Source organism: Clupea harengus, chromosome 5 (assembly GCF_900700415.2).
Source record: "Clupea harengus chromosome 5, Ch_v2.0.2, whole genome shotgun sequence".
NCBI lineage: Eukaryota > Metazoa > Chordata > Actinopteri > Clupeiformes > Clupeidae > Clupea > Clupea harengus.
This window is the reverse complement of record NC_045156.1, coordinates 6,602,564-6,619,719: the sequence shown is the minus strand read 5'-3', so window position 1 is coordinate 6,619,719 and position 17,156 is coordinate 6,602,564. Positions and strand designations below refer to the sequence as shown.

At 43.7% G+C, this 17,156-nt stretch overlaps 1 protein-coding gene across 24 annotated transcripts in view; it reads right to left on the bottom strand.

Moving 5' to 3' along the window:
* cadpsa (Ca2+-dependent activator protein for secretion a) overlaps window positions 1-17,156 on the bottom strand; it is a 101,673-nt gene that overhangs the window by 21,672 nt on the left and 62,845 nt on the right. For 10 of the 24 annotated variants that reach the window (XM_031567509.2, XM_031567494.2, XM_031567499.2 and 7 more), the window contains 10 exons: window positions 16,205-16,306; window positions 15,897-15,960; window positions 15,408-15,531; window positions 13,359-13,427; window positions 9,355-9,461; window positions 8,342-8,374; window positions 7,506-7,514; window positions 5,561-5,717; window positions 2,882-3,023; window positions 2,056-2,172 (listed from right to left, as the gene is read on the bottom strand). In XM_031567509.2, coding sequence (XP_031423369.1) covers window positions 2,056-2,172; window positions 2,882-3,023; window positions 5,561-5,717; window positions 7,506-7,514; window positions 8,342-8,374; window positions 9,355-9,461; window positions 13,359-13,427; window positions 15,408-15,531; window positions 15,897-15,960; window positions 16,205-16,306 — 924 coding nt within the window. Of the gene's footprint in view, window positions 1-2,055; window positions 2,173-2,881; window positions 3,024-5,560; window positions 5,718-7,505; window positions 7,515-8,341; window positions 8,375-9,354; window positions 9,462-12,327; window positions 12,361-13,358; window positions 13,428-15,407; window positions 15,532-15,896; window positions 15,961-16,204; window positions 16,307-17,156 lie in introns of all 24 variants that reach the window. The other 14 variants (XM_031567501.2, XM_031567505.2, XM_031567516.2 and 11 more) reach the window with 9 other exon arrangements.

The window sequence follows — 17,156 nt, the reverse complement described above, 5'->3', positions numbered from 1 at the left end:
GAGATTAGGGTGTTGTACTAGTGCTGGATGCCAGCTGCTTTGAAGCTGTGTCCCACTTCAGCGCACATTCTCACAAACAACAACCCCCTCCCCTCCCCCAGCGCGCGCGCGCACACACACACACACACACACACACACACACACACACACACACACACACACACACAAACACAGTCTCACTACTGGAATTTCACTACTCCTTTCCCTCACCTTTTTTGCTACTTTTCCAGTGACCTAAAAAAGCCTGGTATGGGTTTTTGCTAACTAATCCACTCACACTCAAGTCCCACAGGACACACCTTCTAGTCTCTACCTCAGTTTGGACGTGAATACCAGGCTAGTTTCACTACATCACTGGAGCAATGATAGGACGGGTCAAAAGGTATCAGTAAGTAAAGACATGAAACCAGCCATAGCTAAGACCAGGAGGCTGTTCCCGGTGGATCCGGTTACTCACACACCAGCACAGACTCAAGCAGCTGTCCAGATGAACTCACACCGTTCCCAAAGACCAGGATAGAGGACAAGTCACACGTCTGCCCTCTATACTATACACACAGGAGGAGGGAGGAGGAGACAGTGGATAGATACAAAGACACAACTCTAGATAACTCTAGATGACTTGTTACGGCCCTGCCTGCCCTTCCTTTGGCCCCGCCCATTGTGTGTACCTGTGCTCCCTCCCCCCCTCTCTGCAGCAGGTGAATTGGTCTTCAGGTGTGTTTGGTTCTTCCTGATTGGCAGGGGAATAAGAGGCCTGCTCTCTCCACTCTCTCATTCTCCCTTCCTGTCTGGCATTTGACTACAGTTTTCTGTTTTGCTTGACACCCCTGGACACTGACACTACACTCTTATTCTTCTTCCACTATACCGATGTTCTTTACGTTCTTTATTTTCTCTTTAATAAACAGACTTATTTGCAATCTGCGAGTGCCCTCCCCTTCATGTTACCATGCTCCAAGCCAAGTGTGTGTGGCAATGACAATTTTAACGTCTTCACAAATGGTATGACTGCATGTTTGCTATAAAATCAGATGAATTCTCAATAATGCATTTGGGTATCAAATTCTTAAACTTCCCTCGTGGCAACAAGATCTTGTTGGTCTTTGCTGGTTCTGCTTTTGTATCTGTTCCAGCTGTCGGGCTGATGACATGCACAGAGAGAGAAAATGGGAAAGCCACTCAAGGTTCTCTATTTCCCACTTGGGCGTAGCGTATCTACATCCCCATACTGTGGCCTTGGCATGGACATGACTGAGATGGTAATGGAGTAGTGTGAGTGTAAACAAGCAACCGGCACCCATTTTCTCGGCTGCGGACTGAACTTAATTTACTCTTCTCAGAAATTAGTTTTGGCTTTCTAGCTTCCGCCGCTGTGTCTTCCCTTACACACAGCTCTGCAACCGAACTCTAGTCCAGTGCGCCTACCGTGTGTGTCTGTGCGTTTCTCTTGGCACACACTGAAGTCAAAAGGGGTTTCACTTCCTACTCTACCGGGAAAAGAGCACAACTCTGCTCAGCAACTGAATTTGATTATTGATTCTTATTTATCACAATACTGCACAATGTCACAGGGACACTGCAACGGTTCTACTAGACATGGGTGGCCAATCATCTCTCTTTTTTTAAGTTGAGTTCAGAGGGTGCAGATTAAGATATCCAGAAAATATTTAACACTGATAAAAATATTCTACCTGACAAAATAGAATCTAAAGTGGAAAAACAGCTTCTAATTAAAAATAAATAAGTCCCTGCCATAATATAAAAGAGGGATGGCTGGATGGCTGTGTATTAATATTAATAATAATATTAATGAATACAATAATATTGTAACTATTTATTGTAATTATTAATTGTAGTTATTAAGGTGGAGATTACACACTGATTTTCACTGTGAATTCACTGTCAAACAATGGACAAGCAGCCATTTTTGAGCACTCAATTCTATCTTAAATCATTTTATCACATTTATCCAAGTCTCTATTAATTGGAGGACATATTCATGCCAAGGACACTCATGCCTTAACTAGGACCTAACACAGACTTAATACACACTCTGTGTCTGATATAGCTGCCATCCATGTTGGAGCGGAAAAGGTAGGCAGGTTAACTGGCACTGCTAGGTTTGGTACTTTTGGAAGGTTGACATTGGGTAGATTACTCGTTAGACTCCTGGAAGAAGAAAAGACAAATAGAAAGGAAAGAAAAGAAAAAGAAAGATGATGTAACCATGGTGATGTCAATGGAACAGTGCAAGTTGAAAGAAGAGAAAAAAAAACGTTGTCTTTATGGCGAAGAAAAGGTGATTTACATCCAATCATGAAAACAAAAGACAGATAGCTGTGGCCTCTTGTGTTTCTAGAAAAATGAAAGAATGGAACAAACAATAGAGCAATGCATTTGTCTGAAATCAATGGAGCACTGATGGAAAATTGGCTATCCATAGACATACTGTACCCATGAATTAGATGAGTTTAGAGTACAGGGGAGACATTTCTCCAAATATACTGTATCTAACTTACCTCTATATTTAGAACCACCAAAAAATCAAAAATTGATACGAACAATATTATTGATCAGTAACCAGTCAACAGAGAATGAAGATAAGTAAGAGACAACAGACATGACAACAGACATGGCACAAATAGACACTCCAAATTACATCTTACCTGCTGAGGACGGCTTGAAGATGATTCACATTCACAGGAACGACATAGGATAATTTTTTGTTCAAACAGTATGGTTGTTATATGGCACGAAGTTAACTTGAAGACCAGACTTGTGCCGTCCTTTAAACATGAACCTATATTCATTCGCTTTTCTCAGAGGGCTGCCTTTTCCTCACTAAACCTCCATTGAAGAGCAGAAGAGGGGTCCTTACTTCACCGGCTCCCAGGATTCCCTCTCGAAGCCCCTGTGGATGGACTGGGCGATGGACGACTCCATCAGGTCCACGTATCGCACCACCAGAGGGGCGTAGAGGTCCTGCAGGTGCTTGTGGAACCTTCCATTGCACAGGTTATCTGTGACAACAAATAACAAAAAATAAATGATATCTCAGTATCACAGCTTTTTTTTTCTTTCTGTCTTCCATCAGCCAATCAATCGTCTTCTCATTTATTCATGTAGCTAATACAATTCCCAAGTGGAATTATATTGGAAAATTTGAGGACAGTGTTAATCTTTTGTTTAATTATCTTGAATGGTTTGTCACACTGACCGAGTGTGTTTCCCTCTCTATTTTTCTCTCTCTCTCTCTCTCTCTCTCGCTCTCCAATAGAAATGAACCTAAGAAGGCCACTTTTTAATCAGACGCTTGCTGACATCACAGAGTGTGTACTGTGTGACTTCCTCTCATCTCCCTTCCGGCACGGCGGCGGTGATGGTGATGATGATGGTGGTGGTGTCCCCCCCCCCCCCCTTCTCGCCTCCATCTGTGCATGTGTAGGACTCAAGGTCACTGATACACCGTGGGTGCCGTCGTGTTTGTTTGACTCCACCATCGCTTCGCTCCAATTAGCCACTTGAGCGGCTGCTGTACATTTGGGTGTGTTCGTCCACGGGCACGGACCCAGGGCCTGCTGCACTCCCAGGCACAACCCCACGGCGGACTTTAGACCTCATTAAGTGCATGAACGCCGGCCGGGTTTGGCGGCCTGTCTGGTGCTAAGGCTATTTCCTGACACATAAGCGAACCGCGACGAGGGGGGACACAAACAGCGTGACCTTCTGTGTAAAATGCCCTGCAATGCTGTGAGAGGTTGACAGTGCAATGTATGTGTCAGTGTGAGATTGTGTGCGTGAGTGTGTACGTGTGTGAACAGTCACGCGCAAAATCTTCTATCATTTCACCAAATAAGCGACTGCACTTTACAAATTTCCCTTCCTGAAAGTCATTTAAAACGTCTGTGCCAAAGCTCCTGAAGGGAAGGAATGTCATAATTTCTCCCTCATTGTTAAAAACCAGAGATGGGCTACTGGTCAATCTGGGGGTGGTTTTGTGGGTTTGGGGAAATTGATGATGTGGAGTTCTGCCCTTCCCAGTGGGCCTCGTGGCTGGTGGCTCTCAGGCACACAGCTGCACCCCTCTCCCAGTGTGGAGGATCGGAGACAGCTGCTGCGTGATGTCCAATTACTGCGCCACCAGGGCTTGCTCTGTGCAAGGTGAAATAAGTCATAATGAAGTGGCAAATAGCTTGCATTGCACCTGTATTAGGCAGAACAAGTATCATTCTAAAAAAGCAAATTGCAATGGCAACTTTTAAGTTTAAGGTCAACTGAGTTCCCTGTATCAGTTGACAAAAACACAATCCTAAGTATTAGTTAAAGTATTATGGTTTATTTTTTTACATCCAGATCTCTTGACTAACATTATTCAACATCCTCATCAATATCTATTAAATAGCATTAAGCATTTACAATTGTTCATGTTAAGTAAGGGATAATGTATAGGCCGCCAGTCACAAGCCAATACATTTTCCTGCTGATTATACAATTACTTGCCAAAACTCCAAAATATGTCTTTTTAATTATTTTGTTGTCGTTTTATGGCTTCAGCTGAGAAAAAATTGTTCTTCAAGTAAATAGAAGTTTCAGGTGTTGCATAGCAAGTTACAATGAATTTCTGTTATGATAATGGACTACTCGTGGAATCATATGAAAGCATAATCAGAAGCACACACACATTTGTTTTTTTCGAAGGTCATTATCAAGAAATATTGGATCTCCGAATGTTAGGATGGCCCATTCAATTCATTGGAACTTTCTGAAGCATTCTGAGGAGCTGTATAACAACCCATATTAGTTAAGCTATTATGTATGTAAAGTACTAGCATTGCAATTAAAGTGTGAAAGTGAAACTGGATCTTTACCCCTGTAATGAGATGAAACATAATACCCTGGTGAATGACTGCGGTGAAAGGCAGGTTACCAGACTACCACATGGAAAGCTGAGGGAGGAATGCCACGAGCACAATTAGCCCATCGCAGCCCCACAGCTGCAGTAAGTGCCTTGCTCCCTGCGTTTCAGCACCCTGGACAGCGCTTCAACAACAGCCTCACTTCGTTATGAATGTGGCCCTCAGCAACACCAGTGTGGGATTGACCATTTCCCCCCCTACATATACTTTCTAATAGCCCACTATAAGTTCAACTGACACATTTTTCACACAGCGGGAATGTGCAGATGTGAGATGGAGCTATTTCTTGATATAGAGAATGTGAGTATGGTCACATATAGGGTTAGAGTGCATTTTCTTCCTTCCCTCTTTCTTTCCGCACTTCTTTCTTTTACGAATCATTAATTCAGCTGACGAGTGGTTTAAAAGTGACTTCATTACAAAATGCAGTAACAAATGAATTCAAGAGCTGAACAAAGCCCTGAAGGCTGAGCTGCATGACCTCTTTAAATTCTCATCTACAGTTCTGTCATAAATTGGCCCCCTAGAGAGACTCTGGCCATGTAAGTCAAAATGAACTACTACCAGGTGAACCTTGAAGAACAATTCTGCGGGCACAATCATGACAGTGGAGTGAGGGTTGGGTGGCGGGGTACACTCACAGTCAATGCGCAGGAAGTCATTGAGCAGCTGGAAGAGGGGGAAGCTGTCCCAGCTGTCGGGGGGCTGCACCTCCAGTGCCGCATCCATGTCCACCGCATACAGGGACAGGAAGGTCTCCGCATGCTCAACCATCAGGTCCGACCACCACGCAAAGGCCTGAGAGAGGGAGGAAGAGAGAGAGAGAGAGAGAGAGAGAAAGAGAGAGAGAGGGAGAGGGAGAGGGAGAGGGAGAGGGAGGGAGAAACAGCAAGTGAAAGAAAGAAAAATAATCAAGGAAGAGTTGGAGAAAGACAGAGAGGGACAGAGAAGACCAGAGAAAGCAAAGACCAGAGAATGATGGATAGAGACAGAGATGAAGAGATGGAGAGATGGATGAAGAGAGAAAAGAGAGGAGTATGAGAGAGTGAGATAACTGATGAGAGCCCAGAGGTTGCAGGTCTATTCTTGTTTTTTTAACCTAGCTGACGGGTTGTTACTCCACAGATCTATAAATGGCCCTTTTTTTCTGTCATTTTTCAGCCTGATTGACGAGTTGTCAGATCCGCTCGCTCGAGCAGAGGAGCGCTCTGACATAACACAGCTTTTAGAGCCAAGCACCCTGCTCTGAAATTCACACACACACACACACACACACACACACACACACACACACACACACACACACACACACACACACACACACACACACACACACACACACACACACACACACCTACACACCTAAACACACACACACACACACACACACAGACACACACGCACACACACGCCACCCTGCGAGCAGTGAGCTCAAGCAGCATCACTGATCTTCCTCATCTGTGGAGTGACAGGCCGCCCCTCTTCACCTGGAGTCCCCTCATGCAAAAGGTCTCCCTCCTCCCATGGCGCGGGGCCCCGCCTGATGCTGCGCTGGGAGGGAATCAGTGGCTCCACCATTCACATCATCGGTGGGGCACCTCCAATGTGAATGCGTCTCACGTCTCCATGCAACAGGGCTATTCGTTTCCGAAAAACCCTTCTCTATCTCTCTCTCTCTCTTTCTCACGCACGCGTGCACGCGCACATACGCACGGAGTGATATTATCATGCAGCATGATCAGCCACCAGATACAGGATCTCAGGGATAATGTGCTGATTGGAGTCGTTTCTGTACAGTAGGAGGAAGGTTTCGTTTCTTTTTTGTCATGGTAGAGTTGTTGAGATCGACCTGTTCCTGGTGGGACCAATGTGCTGATGACTTCATGTCATTCTTAAAGTTTGTTTAAAAAGGGAGAATCGGCTTTAAGAATCACATAGATGCGAGGAGGTTATTGGATAGAAGGTATTCTTAGGGGGTATAGCATGCGTTGTAGGATGTAAACATCTGCTGATTGGTGTGGCTGGTACCATCAGAGCCACATCCTACCTGTGATCACATCTTTGAACCACACAGAAGGATAGCACACTCTAGGTCTTTCATTTACAAGGGAGACAGGCTAAAAAAAAAACGGACGGGACCAGAGTAAACACTGGCAGTTAGGCTGTTCCCATGACGAGGACAAGCCTGGATCAGACAGACAAGGAACAGCTGGGCCTGACACGGGCCAAACATGGGGTTGGGGCTGCACAGGATACAGTATCACTGCTCAAGGTGCTTAGCAGAGGCGTCTTTAGTACCAGTGATGGCGCTCTCTCTCTCTCTCACTGGCCCACACAAATGGACGCCCTGTCCACTTGCAGCCTCTCAAGCACTTGGCTAAACTCTCCACAGACAGAGGGGCAGGAAGGAAGGGATCACAACGAGCCGGAGGGAAAAAGGGAATTGTGGGTAAAACAGGTAAATGTTCCAGGGTGGTAGGGGAGTATAGTAAAAGGGGGTTGAGGGTTGCTTGTCATGCATAGAGTAGTATGGAGAGAGTCAGGGAGCAGCTCAGCTCAGGCTGTGGTGTGCGTTCTGTCACATACCTCTTTACCCTGTCCAGACCAGCCCGGAACACCCCACAAGCAGTGAGAGAATAGAGAAGCGGTTATTGCGGTTAGGCTTGTGAATGTGAGCATTCATTTAGGCTTGGTTTGGTCATTTGCTTTATTCTCCACCACAATGTGATGAAATGCTGAGTGACTAAAGAAAGCCACTGACGAGTTGATGCAAAAGGGTAAAAGCAAAGAATAATGATCTGTAGACAACAAGTCTCATTCTTAAACATGGAATCTTAAATAAAGTATTTTTTTTTCATAAATAATTAATTTGTCATTCATTTACGATGCAAAAAGAAAGTTATGAAAAATATGCAAGTGTGTATAAAATAAATGTCTTTACCCAGGCACTATTTCTCATATGCAGATTAAGGGAAAATTCATCCACATTGATAAGCAGACTTTAAACTAGACCTGAGCTGCAGTGAAAGGCCATTCTCACCCAAGTTTTCCCACACAGAGTCGGTTACGTAAACAACTACCTTGAAAAGGATCTCCTCAACCAAGGATACAAGACAAGACCTCAGTCAAACAAAACTGAAATTGTGATATCATTGCTCCTAGTGTGGAGGCGCACAGTTATGTTCAAATTGGCAGGCAAGGGGCCGTTTTTCCATTGCATGTTCAGTAACAACACAATGCACCCAACACAGCATGCCTAGTGTATGGTCACACGGCAATGACATGAGAAATGATCAGTGGTCTGTGTTTGGGGACCCTTCAGGTCCCTGTCCCAGTCCCGCTACCCCCCCCCCCCCCCCCCCCTTATGAGGCCACTCAGTTATGAGCTGCATGCATGAGTTAGGGTGTTAGGAGTACCGTACCGACTGATCTCCCGTGCTTGGGCCTGTGGCCTGCTGGGCATGTTTAGAAATACACAAGGACACGGTTAACTCACAAAACCTGAGAGCTGTTTAGTGTGGAGAGCTTCTGATAGCTAGCTAATAACTGCAGACCATAAAGGTGAGATTTTAACCTATGCCTCTTCATTTTGGTCCATTAGTTTTAAAGAGATTTCAGAGGAGCCTGACAGCTGTTGTTGGAGTTTCCTGTTACTCTCTGGAATAATTAAAATAAAATAAAATAAAAGGGTAATTACATGTTTTATTGGGTGTTTTTTGTACTGTAAGTGCTTTACCACTTTACCACTTTAAGTGCTATGCTGGACAATCACATAATTGCACTTCATATAAATGATCCTCTATTGTCTAGGTAAAAAAATATGCAAAGTCTTATTGATATAGACTAGGATAGATTCTGTGTGTGATTGTGTATGTGAGTCCATGTATGTGTGTCTATGTGAGTGAGTGTGTCTTGATGTGTGCTTATGTGTGAGTGTGCGCGTGTTTGTGCAACAGTGTCTTTGTGTGGATATGTTTGTGTGTGTGCATGATGTGTGTGTGTGTGTGTGCATGTTTGTGTGTGTGTGTGTGAGTGCATGGTGTATAGACTAGGATAGATTCTGTGTGTGACGGTGTATGTGCGTCCATGTATGTGTGTCTGTGTGAGTGAGTGTGTCTTGGTGTGTGCGCGTACGTGTGTTTGTGCGACAGTATCTTTGTGTGTGTGTTTGTGTGTGTGTGAGTGTGTGTGTGTGTGTGTGTGTGTGTGTGTGTGTGTGTGTGTGTGTGTGTGTTTGTGTGTGTTTGTGTGTGTGTGTTTGTGTGTGTGTGTGTTTGTGTTTGTGTGTTTGTGTGTGTTTGTGTGTGTTTGTGTGTGTTTGTGTGTGTGTGTGTGTGTGTTTGCGTTTGTGTGTTTGTGTGTGTTTGTGTGTGTTTGTGTGTGTGTGTGTGTGTGTGTGTGTGTGTGTGTGTGTGTGTTTGTGAGTTCTACTCACCTCAGCGTGGTGCTCCTCGTTCTGTTGCAGGACCTCTATGACCAGCTCTGCCAGGCGGATGGTGTCTTCCAGCTTTTTGGCAGGAGTGACTAACCGGCCTACATTCTCTGAAGCATAAGGATGACACGGTTAACATGGACAGACAGCGCCTCCTCAGACCTGCTCCTGTGGCCTTAGCCTCACAGAGTAATGTAGCTGTCCATACGACCTAACCCTAAAACCATCACAGGGACCCACTTTGTTATGCAGGTACCATCTTAACTAATGTAATATGTTTTTTTAGAAAAACAATCTGATTTTTAGCATGCCATTACAACATGTGCTTTGTTTTAGTGGTAGGGTTAAGTTTAGGGTTAACATGCAAAGACGTATTTGATGTACTTACATGCGAAGTACAATTTGTCATAACCCTTATTGAAGCTCTCAAGCATTCTGATCAAACCAGATATCTCCAGTGTATAATGATGTTGCAGCTCACTCGCAAATGAACAAAACTGCCACCTGTGCAAAAGTATGTTGTCTAGAAATGACTGGTACTAATAGCAGGAGGCTATGGAGCTAATACAGACTTTAAGTTTGGTTAAATCAGCATTAAGAACTAACCTAAAATAATAAGATTAGAAATGTATGGTCAAAAAGGATTCTATTCTTAAGTTTAGTATCTTTTGTTTTTTATCAATGCCAAGGTGACTTCAACCTGGGCGAGATAGTCATTCTGTCTAGCTGCAGTAGCAGCACCAACCACGGTAAAGAGTCAGTAAAGGACATTGCTAAGGAGTAATGCATCAAATGAAAAGAAAAAGAAAAAGAAAGGGAGGAGAGAGAGAGAAAGAGAAAATAAATGATAAAAAACAACTGATATGTTACAGTCATCATGCATAATGTGTGGAGTCCTCCCTCTGAAAACAGCATACAGATGTCACCTGCTACAACTGCCTCTGTGAATGTGCTAAACACATTTTCATTGTCTAACACATTTTCCTTCCTTAATTGTGAAAACCATCATAGATGAAATACTGTGTTTAAATATGTATACTGTAAATGGGAGTGACATACAGTATCTTCCTTTTAGGAAAAGAAAAAAAAAACATTTAAATGAAAGCATACGCTGTGAAATCAGACCCATTGTATGAATGTGCTCTTGGAATCTTGACACATTCTAAAGTGATACAATAAGATGACTACACAAGAAACAAACAAAGGTTATTACTTCTCATGACTGTGTAAACAAGGTGGCAATGAAATATGCAAAGGAAACATGTTGGACATGAGGAAATGTCGGGGACTGGATTGAATTTTCCTACTAATAGACCACGCCATTGACTGGCAAGGGTATGGTTAGTACACTCTATAATGTCACTTTGACAGAGTAATTGCAGTTTCTTACCCAGACGTTCCAGATAAAGTTAAATGCAAAAAATATGGTTTTTAGAAGTCCTGTTTACTTTTGCCTAGACATGTTTAGTCTAGCATTGACAACGTCTGGGTATTGATGCCACAAAACTAAAAACTGCATCATTTCAGACACAACAATAAGGCTCTGGAAACAATAAACTCTGACAAAGTGACAGTTCCTTCTCAGTCAATAGTTAACACATAGAAGAGCTCAAATGTTCCCGTATTCTGCTATTAACCCTTTCACTCTTGTATACATCACATATATAAACCCCTGGGTTTCTGTCAGAGTTTACTGTTTACTGTTTACAGCTCATCAAAAATCAAAGGGTTAACACACATACAGGGAATTGTATGCATATACTGTATACAGTGCAGCATTAGGCTAATGCTACTGCGAAAGAGCCAAAATGCCTTGAGGGTAAATCAAATAATCAAATAGTAAGAGAACGTGTGAACACACTCTTTCTTGTCTTTGTTTTTGTTTTTTTCTTGCTTCTCACTTGAAAACTGATGTGATATTCAACTTGTTGCCGTTTTAAATGAGTGTAATACACCCGAGGTGAGGAGAGAAACACCTGATTTACAGGATTCAAGGCATTTTCAGCACAGTGAAGTGCAAGGGGTAGATGTCTGTCAGACATGGGGGAAAGCATATGCATCTTCACTTGCACCATTTAAATTGACTGGATGCATGTGTGTGGTGTGACTCCTTTCAAACAGGTGGAGTTTACCACGGATGTTGCCACATCAGACTGGTGTATGTGTTGTGGCTTCCTTCAAACAGGTGGAGTTTACCATGATCAGGCTGGGGCAACAGAGTGTGCTACAGGAATGCCATTGATCTGTGGAGCGCTGATATTCCCCGAGCGAAAAGGAAGGCCGAAAGAGTGTTTTGTGTTTAAACGCTTTGGTCCCAGTGGAGGACACGTGTCTGTCTGCAGGGACCTAATCTACCACTGAGCTTTCATATTAGGACTAATTAACTGAGTGGAGCTAAGCTAATGTGGAGGAATACATACAAATATGACGTATTCTACATATTTTATTAGTGTATTTTAATGCTATTTATAAATGAAGGCACCAGCTACTGGATCAGAGGCAAATAAGCCTAACTCTGTGTGCATTTCCATCCACTGTGTTAAGCAAATAAAAAATGCAATATGTATGCTACCTGGGAATTTAACTCTTGCCCTGGTGTTGATAGAACCTTGCTCTACCAGTTCAGCTAATAATATAGCCTGCATGGTACCCTGGCTTGAAGTGGGGACATCTCACGTTGATGCTCTTTGGTAGCAATAGCATTTAGAGATAGCAGTGAGGAAGAGATGCCTGACAGAGTTTAGATCATGAGGTAGATGCTTCTCCACCACTAGGAGTGGATAGGAAATACTGGGGTAACATAGGAGGAAGGGGAAAGAAAGGGTTAGGTGTCATAACCTGTCCCAGTGAGCGTGAGCCCTTCCCAGGCAGAGCGTCACGGTCAGTGGGAGAGGGTTATGGAGGCTCATGGATGTGTTTGGGAGGCTATGCTCGGGCTGCATGAGTCGCTTCAAAAAGTCAGTCAAAAGAGGTCACCTGGATCCTTGTGATCCTTCTGATTTTTCTCTACTAAAAAAAAAAGAGGGAGGGAGAGAGCGGAAAAGAGAAAGAGAAAGAAGAGTTGGTATTTAGCATTTGCAGTTCTGATGGACCAGAGTCGTAGAAGACACTACGTCGTAGAAAGCTGGTCGCTGGGAAGTTAACCTCAGGGAGTCCAAAGTAAGATCAGCAAATGGAGACATCTCAGACACCTTAACACAGCGAAAGACACGCTCAGACAACAACCAACCTAAGCTCATATGACAAACGCATGAGCACAAGACCCAGACAAATATATACGTATAAAATACATGTAGGACTAGGACACACAGCAAACACTGCTGTTGACATATGACAACAGACAAAAACAGGTGTTGTGGCCAAAACTAAAGTTACAACAGAGACTTGATGTGTTCACAGTGAATTATGTTTTATTCCCTAGTCATGTAATCTCATTTTCCTCATCATAAAACTATTAGAGCCTAAAAAACTACATTACCCATAACCCTTGTTAGATTGTTTTCCCTCTTTGGTGAACTATCCTGTATCGGCAATAAGTGACTGAATGACTGAGGAGAGGGGATCACAAAAAAGCAAAGTAAAAATGCATTCAAGTCGCAGACAGGAATATCAACAGAAATACTGGAAAAAAAGAAAGAAAACAAACTAAACAAGCTCGCAATAAGTAGAATCAATGGTCCAGATGCAGGAGTTCCTGGAGATAGAGTATGCCTCATTTCAATGACTGTAGTGGACAAACAGATCTGTGGCAGGAACTGTCATATGGTGGGCTCACAGACAGAAGCAACAAATAAGGCCAAAACAATCGAAGCAATATTATTTAAAAAAAAAAGAGTTTGTGGAGGTATGGCAAACGTTCTGTGTTTGATGATCGAGAGGTCATGGAATTGAAATACTTGAGTGTGAGTGTGTTCGGAAGGCGGGGAAGAGGTGAGAAAAAAACTTGAACGAAGAAAAGATAGGGGGTAGAAAGTTTGGATGAGGGCGAGGATGAGGAAGGTACTCACGAATGGTTAAATCCATCACTTGTGACGCCAAGAAGAAGACAGCATGCTCATACTTTTCTCTCTTTTTCCCTACAAAAGAGGATCGAGGGCATGCAAGAGTCTGGGGTCAGAGGTGGAAAGGTCAAAGGTGAGCGGGAAATTGCATTTCTGGGTCTGAGAGTGGGAGAGAGAGAACTCCGGTGTGGAGAATGGCGGCAGGCCAGATACCAGTGAGACAGCCAGGGTGAATGGGAATCTTTATGGCTTAACCACCAGCCAAGCCCATAAAACTTGTAACTGCAGAGAATCTTCCTCAGCCTTCGTGCCGAATAGAATAACCAAAAAAATAATGAGGAACATAGTTCACTTTCCCATGGCTTAAAGATACTAAGGACCAGCGCCTTGAGTATCTTCAGCACTGTGAGGTGTTTCTTTATAGACACGAGTTTAGACAGACATTTTAACCACATCGCATTTTGAAAGGGGAGACATTTAGAGGAAACATGAATGGCGACAAATTCAGCTGGCGCATGCTCATCCATATTCCTCTAAATGCGAACTCGATAGGAATCACCATCGGATGCAGTTTGACAATGTCTGCCACATGGCCTGACACCCTCGAGAGATGCGTTAATCCCATGCCTATTAAAGAAAGCCGCTCACATGCGGCTGACAGATGTTGGGTTGCTCAAGCCTGCAATCCCAGCACGCATTGTGTATTGGCTTTCCAGATGAGCACAAAGACTTCCGGCAAAGCACCCGCAAAGCCAATACACAACCAGGGGAAAAGGAAGAGCAAAGGTCTTGAAAAGAGAGCAACAGACAGTTCGGCGACAGTCAGACAGAGAGAGAAAGAGAGAGAGAGAGAGAGAGAGAGAGATAGACAGAAAGAGAGAGAGAGAGATTGAGAAAGAAAAGGACAGAGAGGGAGAGAGAATGACAGAGAGTGGCAAGAGTGGGGCTTATACAGAAGAGAGAACATGACTTTTTCTCTCGATGGAGGAGAAGGCAGGGGTGGCAGGGGTGGAAAGGGGAGCCGGGAAAATAAGAGGAGTTGTTGCTTCAGAGTATTCCCACACCTTGAAGCCACAACATGGAAAGGGTAAGACGACAGAGGTCAGCAGGAGACTGAAGGGCATTTGTGAGGGGAGGGGGAATTGAATGCATTTTTACTTACACAGCTTAACCAGACCTGTTTCACATTTCTAGACCGCAACCAAAAACCAACCTGCTAAAAGACGAAGACCAAGGACTGCAGCTGGTAGCTAATACAATACGATTTTAGCAGACTGAACTAGTCCACGACAGCTGAGAGGACACAAGCAAAACTACAAGAACATAGTTACATGACTATCCAGTTAAGGGATACGTCTCAATCACTCTGTGCTAATAACATTATTTGACTAATACCATTATTAGCCATTATAAATATACATGGCATCAACAATGAAAATGACCACAGCTGTTTTTGTACAATGTGTCATCTGTCATGGCTGAAGTTTGCCTAAGGTGCCGTGCTTAGCTGTGCCTGCAGGAGGAGCTGTGGTAAAGCACTGGCACCTGAGGGTATATCCCAATGGCATAGCACAACCAGTGGCACAAGTCAGAGGGTCTGCACAAAGAAGAGTTAGATTTCTAACCTAATAGTACACAACAGGTCACAACAGGTTCAAGTGTCAGTGTATTACAGCTCTCTTAGCCACAACATCCACAACTGCAACAACTATACAACTCCACACAGAGCTGGAGGAAGAACACAAAGAAATGTTAGTGCACAGAGAAGAACAGCCATCAGCATACTTTGGTTTCGCAGCAGCATAAGAATAATGTTCTAGTTTCACAGCAACACACTGACTGTGTGTGTGTGTGTGTGTGTGTGTGAGTGTATGTTAGTGAGTGTGTGCTTGTCTGTGTGTGTGTGTGTGTGTGTGTGTGTGTTTGTGACTGTGCCTGAATGAGTATGTGTTTGTGTGCGTGTGTGTGTCTGTGTGTGTTTGTTTGTGACAGTACTTGAATGAGTATGAGTATGTGTGTGTGTGTGTGTCTCTGTGTGTGTGTGTGAATCCTTACCTTCTACTTTGGCATACTCAGAGAGTCGCTGATAGTTCACTAAGGCCGCCTGCTCTAGACATTTTCGGATAACATTTTTCACCTCCTCCTGAGCCGCAGGAGTGACAATATCTTTCATCAGGACCTACATGAAGGGAAATAATTATTATTTATTATTATTAAATTATTATTATTATTAATATTATTAATAATAATAATAATAATAATAATACTAATAATAATCTTACATTATTAATATCATTATTATTAACAATAGATATGTAGACTTTTTTTTACTGGACGTTCAATATTTTTTTTTCTAATTCAAAACTATCTCTTGGACTTATTCCGTTTTTTGATTCATGTTATTCATTCTGCCTTCACCCCAACATAGAGAGGGGGGGGGGGAGATATTAGTTCAGCACATAATGCTTGTGTTGTTTTGAGTAGCTGAACAGATAATCAAAAATCTAAATGTCACAGGAGAAAAACAGATGAACTTGGCCATACCCTCTCTAATAGAGACAGAGTTGCCTTGAGCGCCCCCTCTGGTCGTCCGAAAGGGAAACAGTACCTTTAAAGAGTTCAGACAGTTCAACGTTCATGTTCAGTGGTAAGGTAGCAAAAATATTGTGTAATTTGTGAAGATATTTTTAATACAAATAGACAAACAGATATTTAATATGAATAAATATTAAATAATGGGAAAATTCCAAACTCCAGCACTACATCTTTAAATCATCCATAATGACTAAATCTAAATAAAAAAAATCTTGTAATCATGCATTAGTAAGCATGAACCCATAAGCCCTTATTACCTGAAGTGTGTGATCTGGTTCTCCAGGAGCACGCGCAGTCTGTCCTTGATGTTTTCGAAGCGTTCCTTCTCGTCCACCGACACCGTTCCAATCCCATCAGGCCTGTAGTGACACAGAGAAGGCTCAGTGACAGAAGTCATGCTCCACGAACACACACACACACACACACACACACACACACAGCGCGCACACAGGTCATAAACACACAGGGGTCACCGCACCGTCACACGCATGACAGAAGCATTGTGAAGCTTTGTCTTAAGCATTGTTTTGACACGGTAAAGTATGATGCGTGAATGAACATTTGTGCATGGGGTTGGGGGGGGGGGGGGTAGTGAATGTGTGTGAGTGTGTGTGTGTGTGTGTGTGTGTGTGTGTGTGTGTGTGTGTGTGTGTGTGTGTGTGTGTGTGTGTGTGTGTGTGTGTGTGTGTGTGTGTGTGTAATGAATAAGAGGGCAAACAGTCACACACAGATGTGTGAGCTTGAATACAACACCAATCCTAATTTTCTTATTTTTGCAGAAGGAACCATGTGTTCACAAGTCTCTCACTTTGTACACGTGTCCTTCCGTTCGTGCACAGTATGTGTGCGCCTGCGCGTGCGTGCGTGCGTATGATCGCACTCCTCCGACACCCACCATTTTGAGTTGAATGAACGTCTCCATGGCTGGGGTACATTCAGTGTGGAGACCCCCCCACCCACCCCACCCCAATCCTTAACCCCACCCCCACCCCTACTCCTACCCTCTCAACCCAACCCCCAACCCCCCCATCCTCTTCCCTCCTCCTGAGCCCAGGCGGTGGTACAAAGGGGAAGGGGGCCGCGGGATTATCAAAGCCCCCATCAACCTGCCGTCCGGGGTTAATGGGCCAGCTTTACCTCTCCACACTCACAGCAGGGCCTCCTTTACCTGGGGGGCGACCCAGAGAGACCAACAGCCCCCTCCCCGGA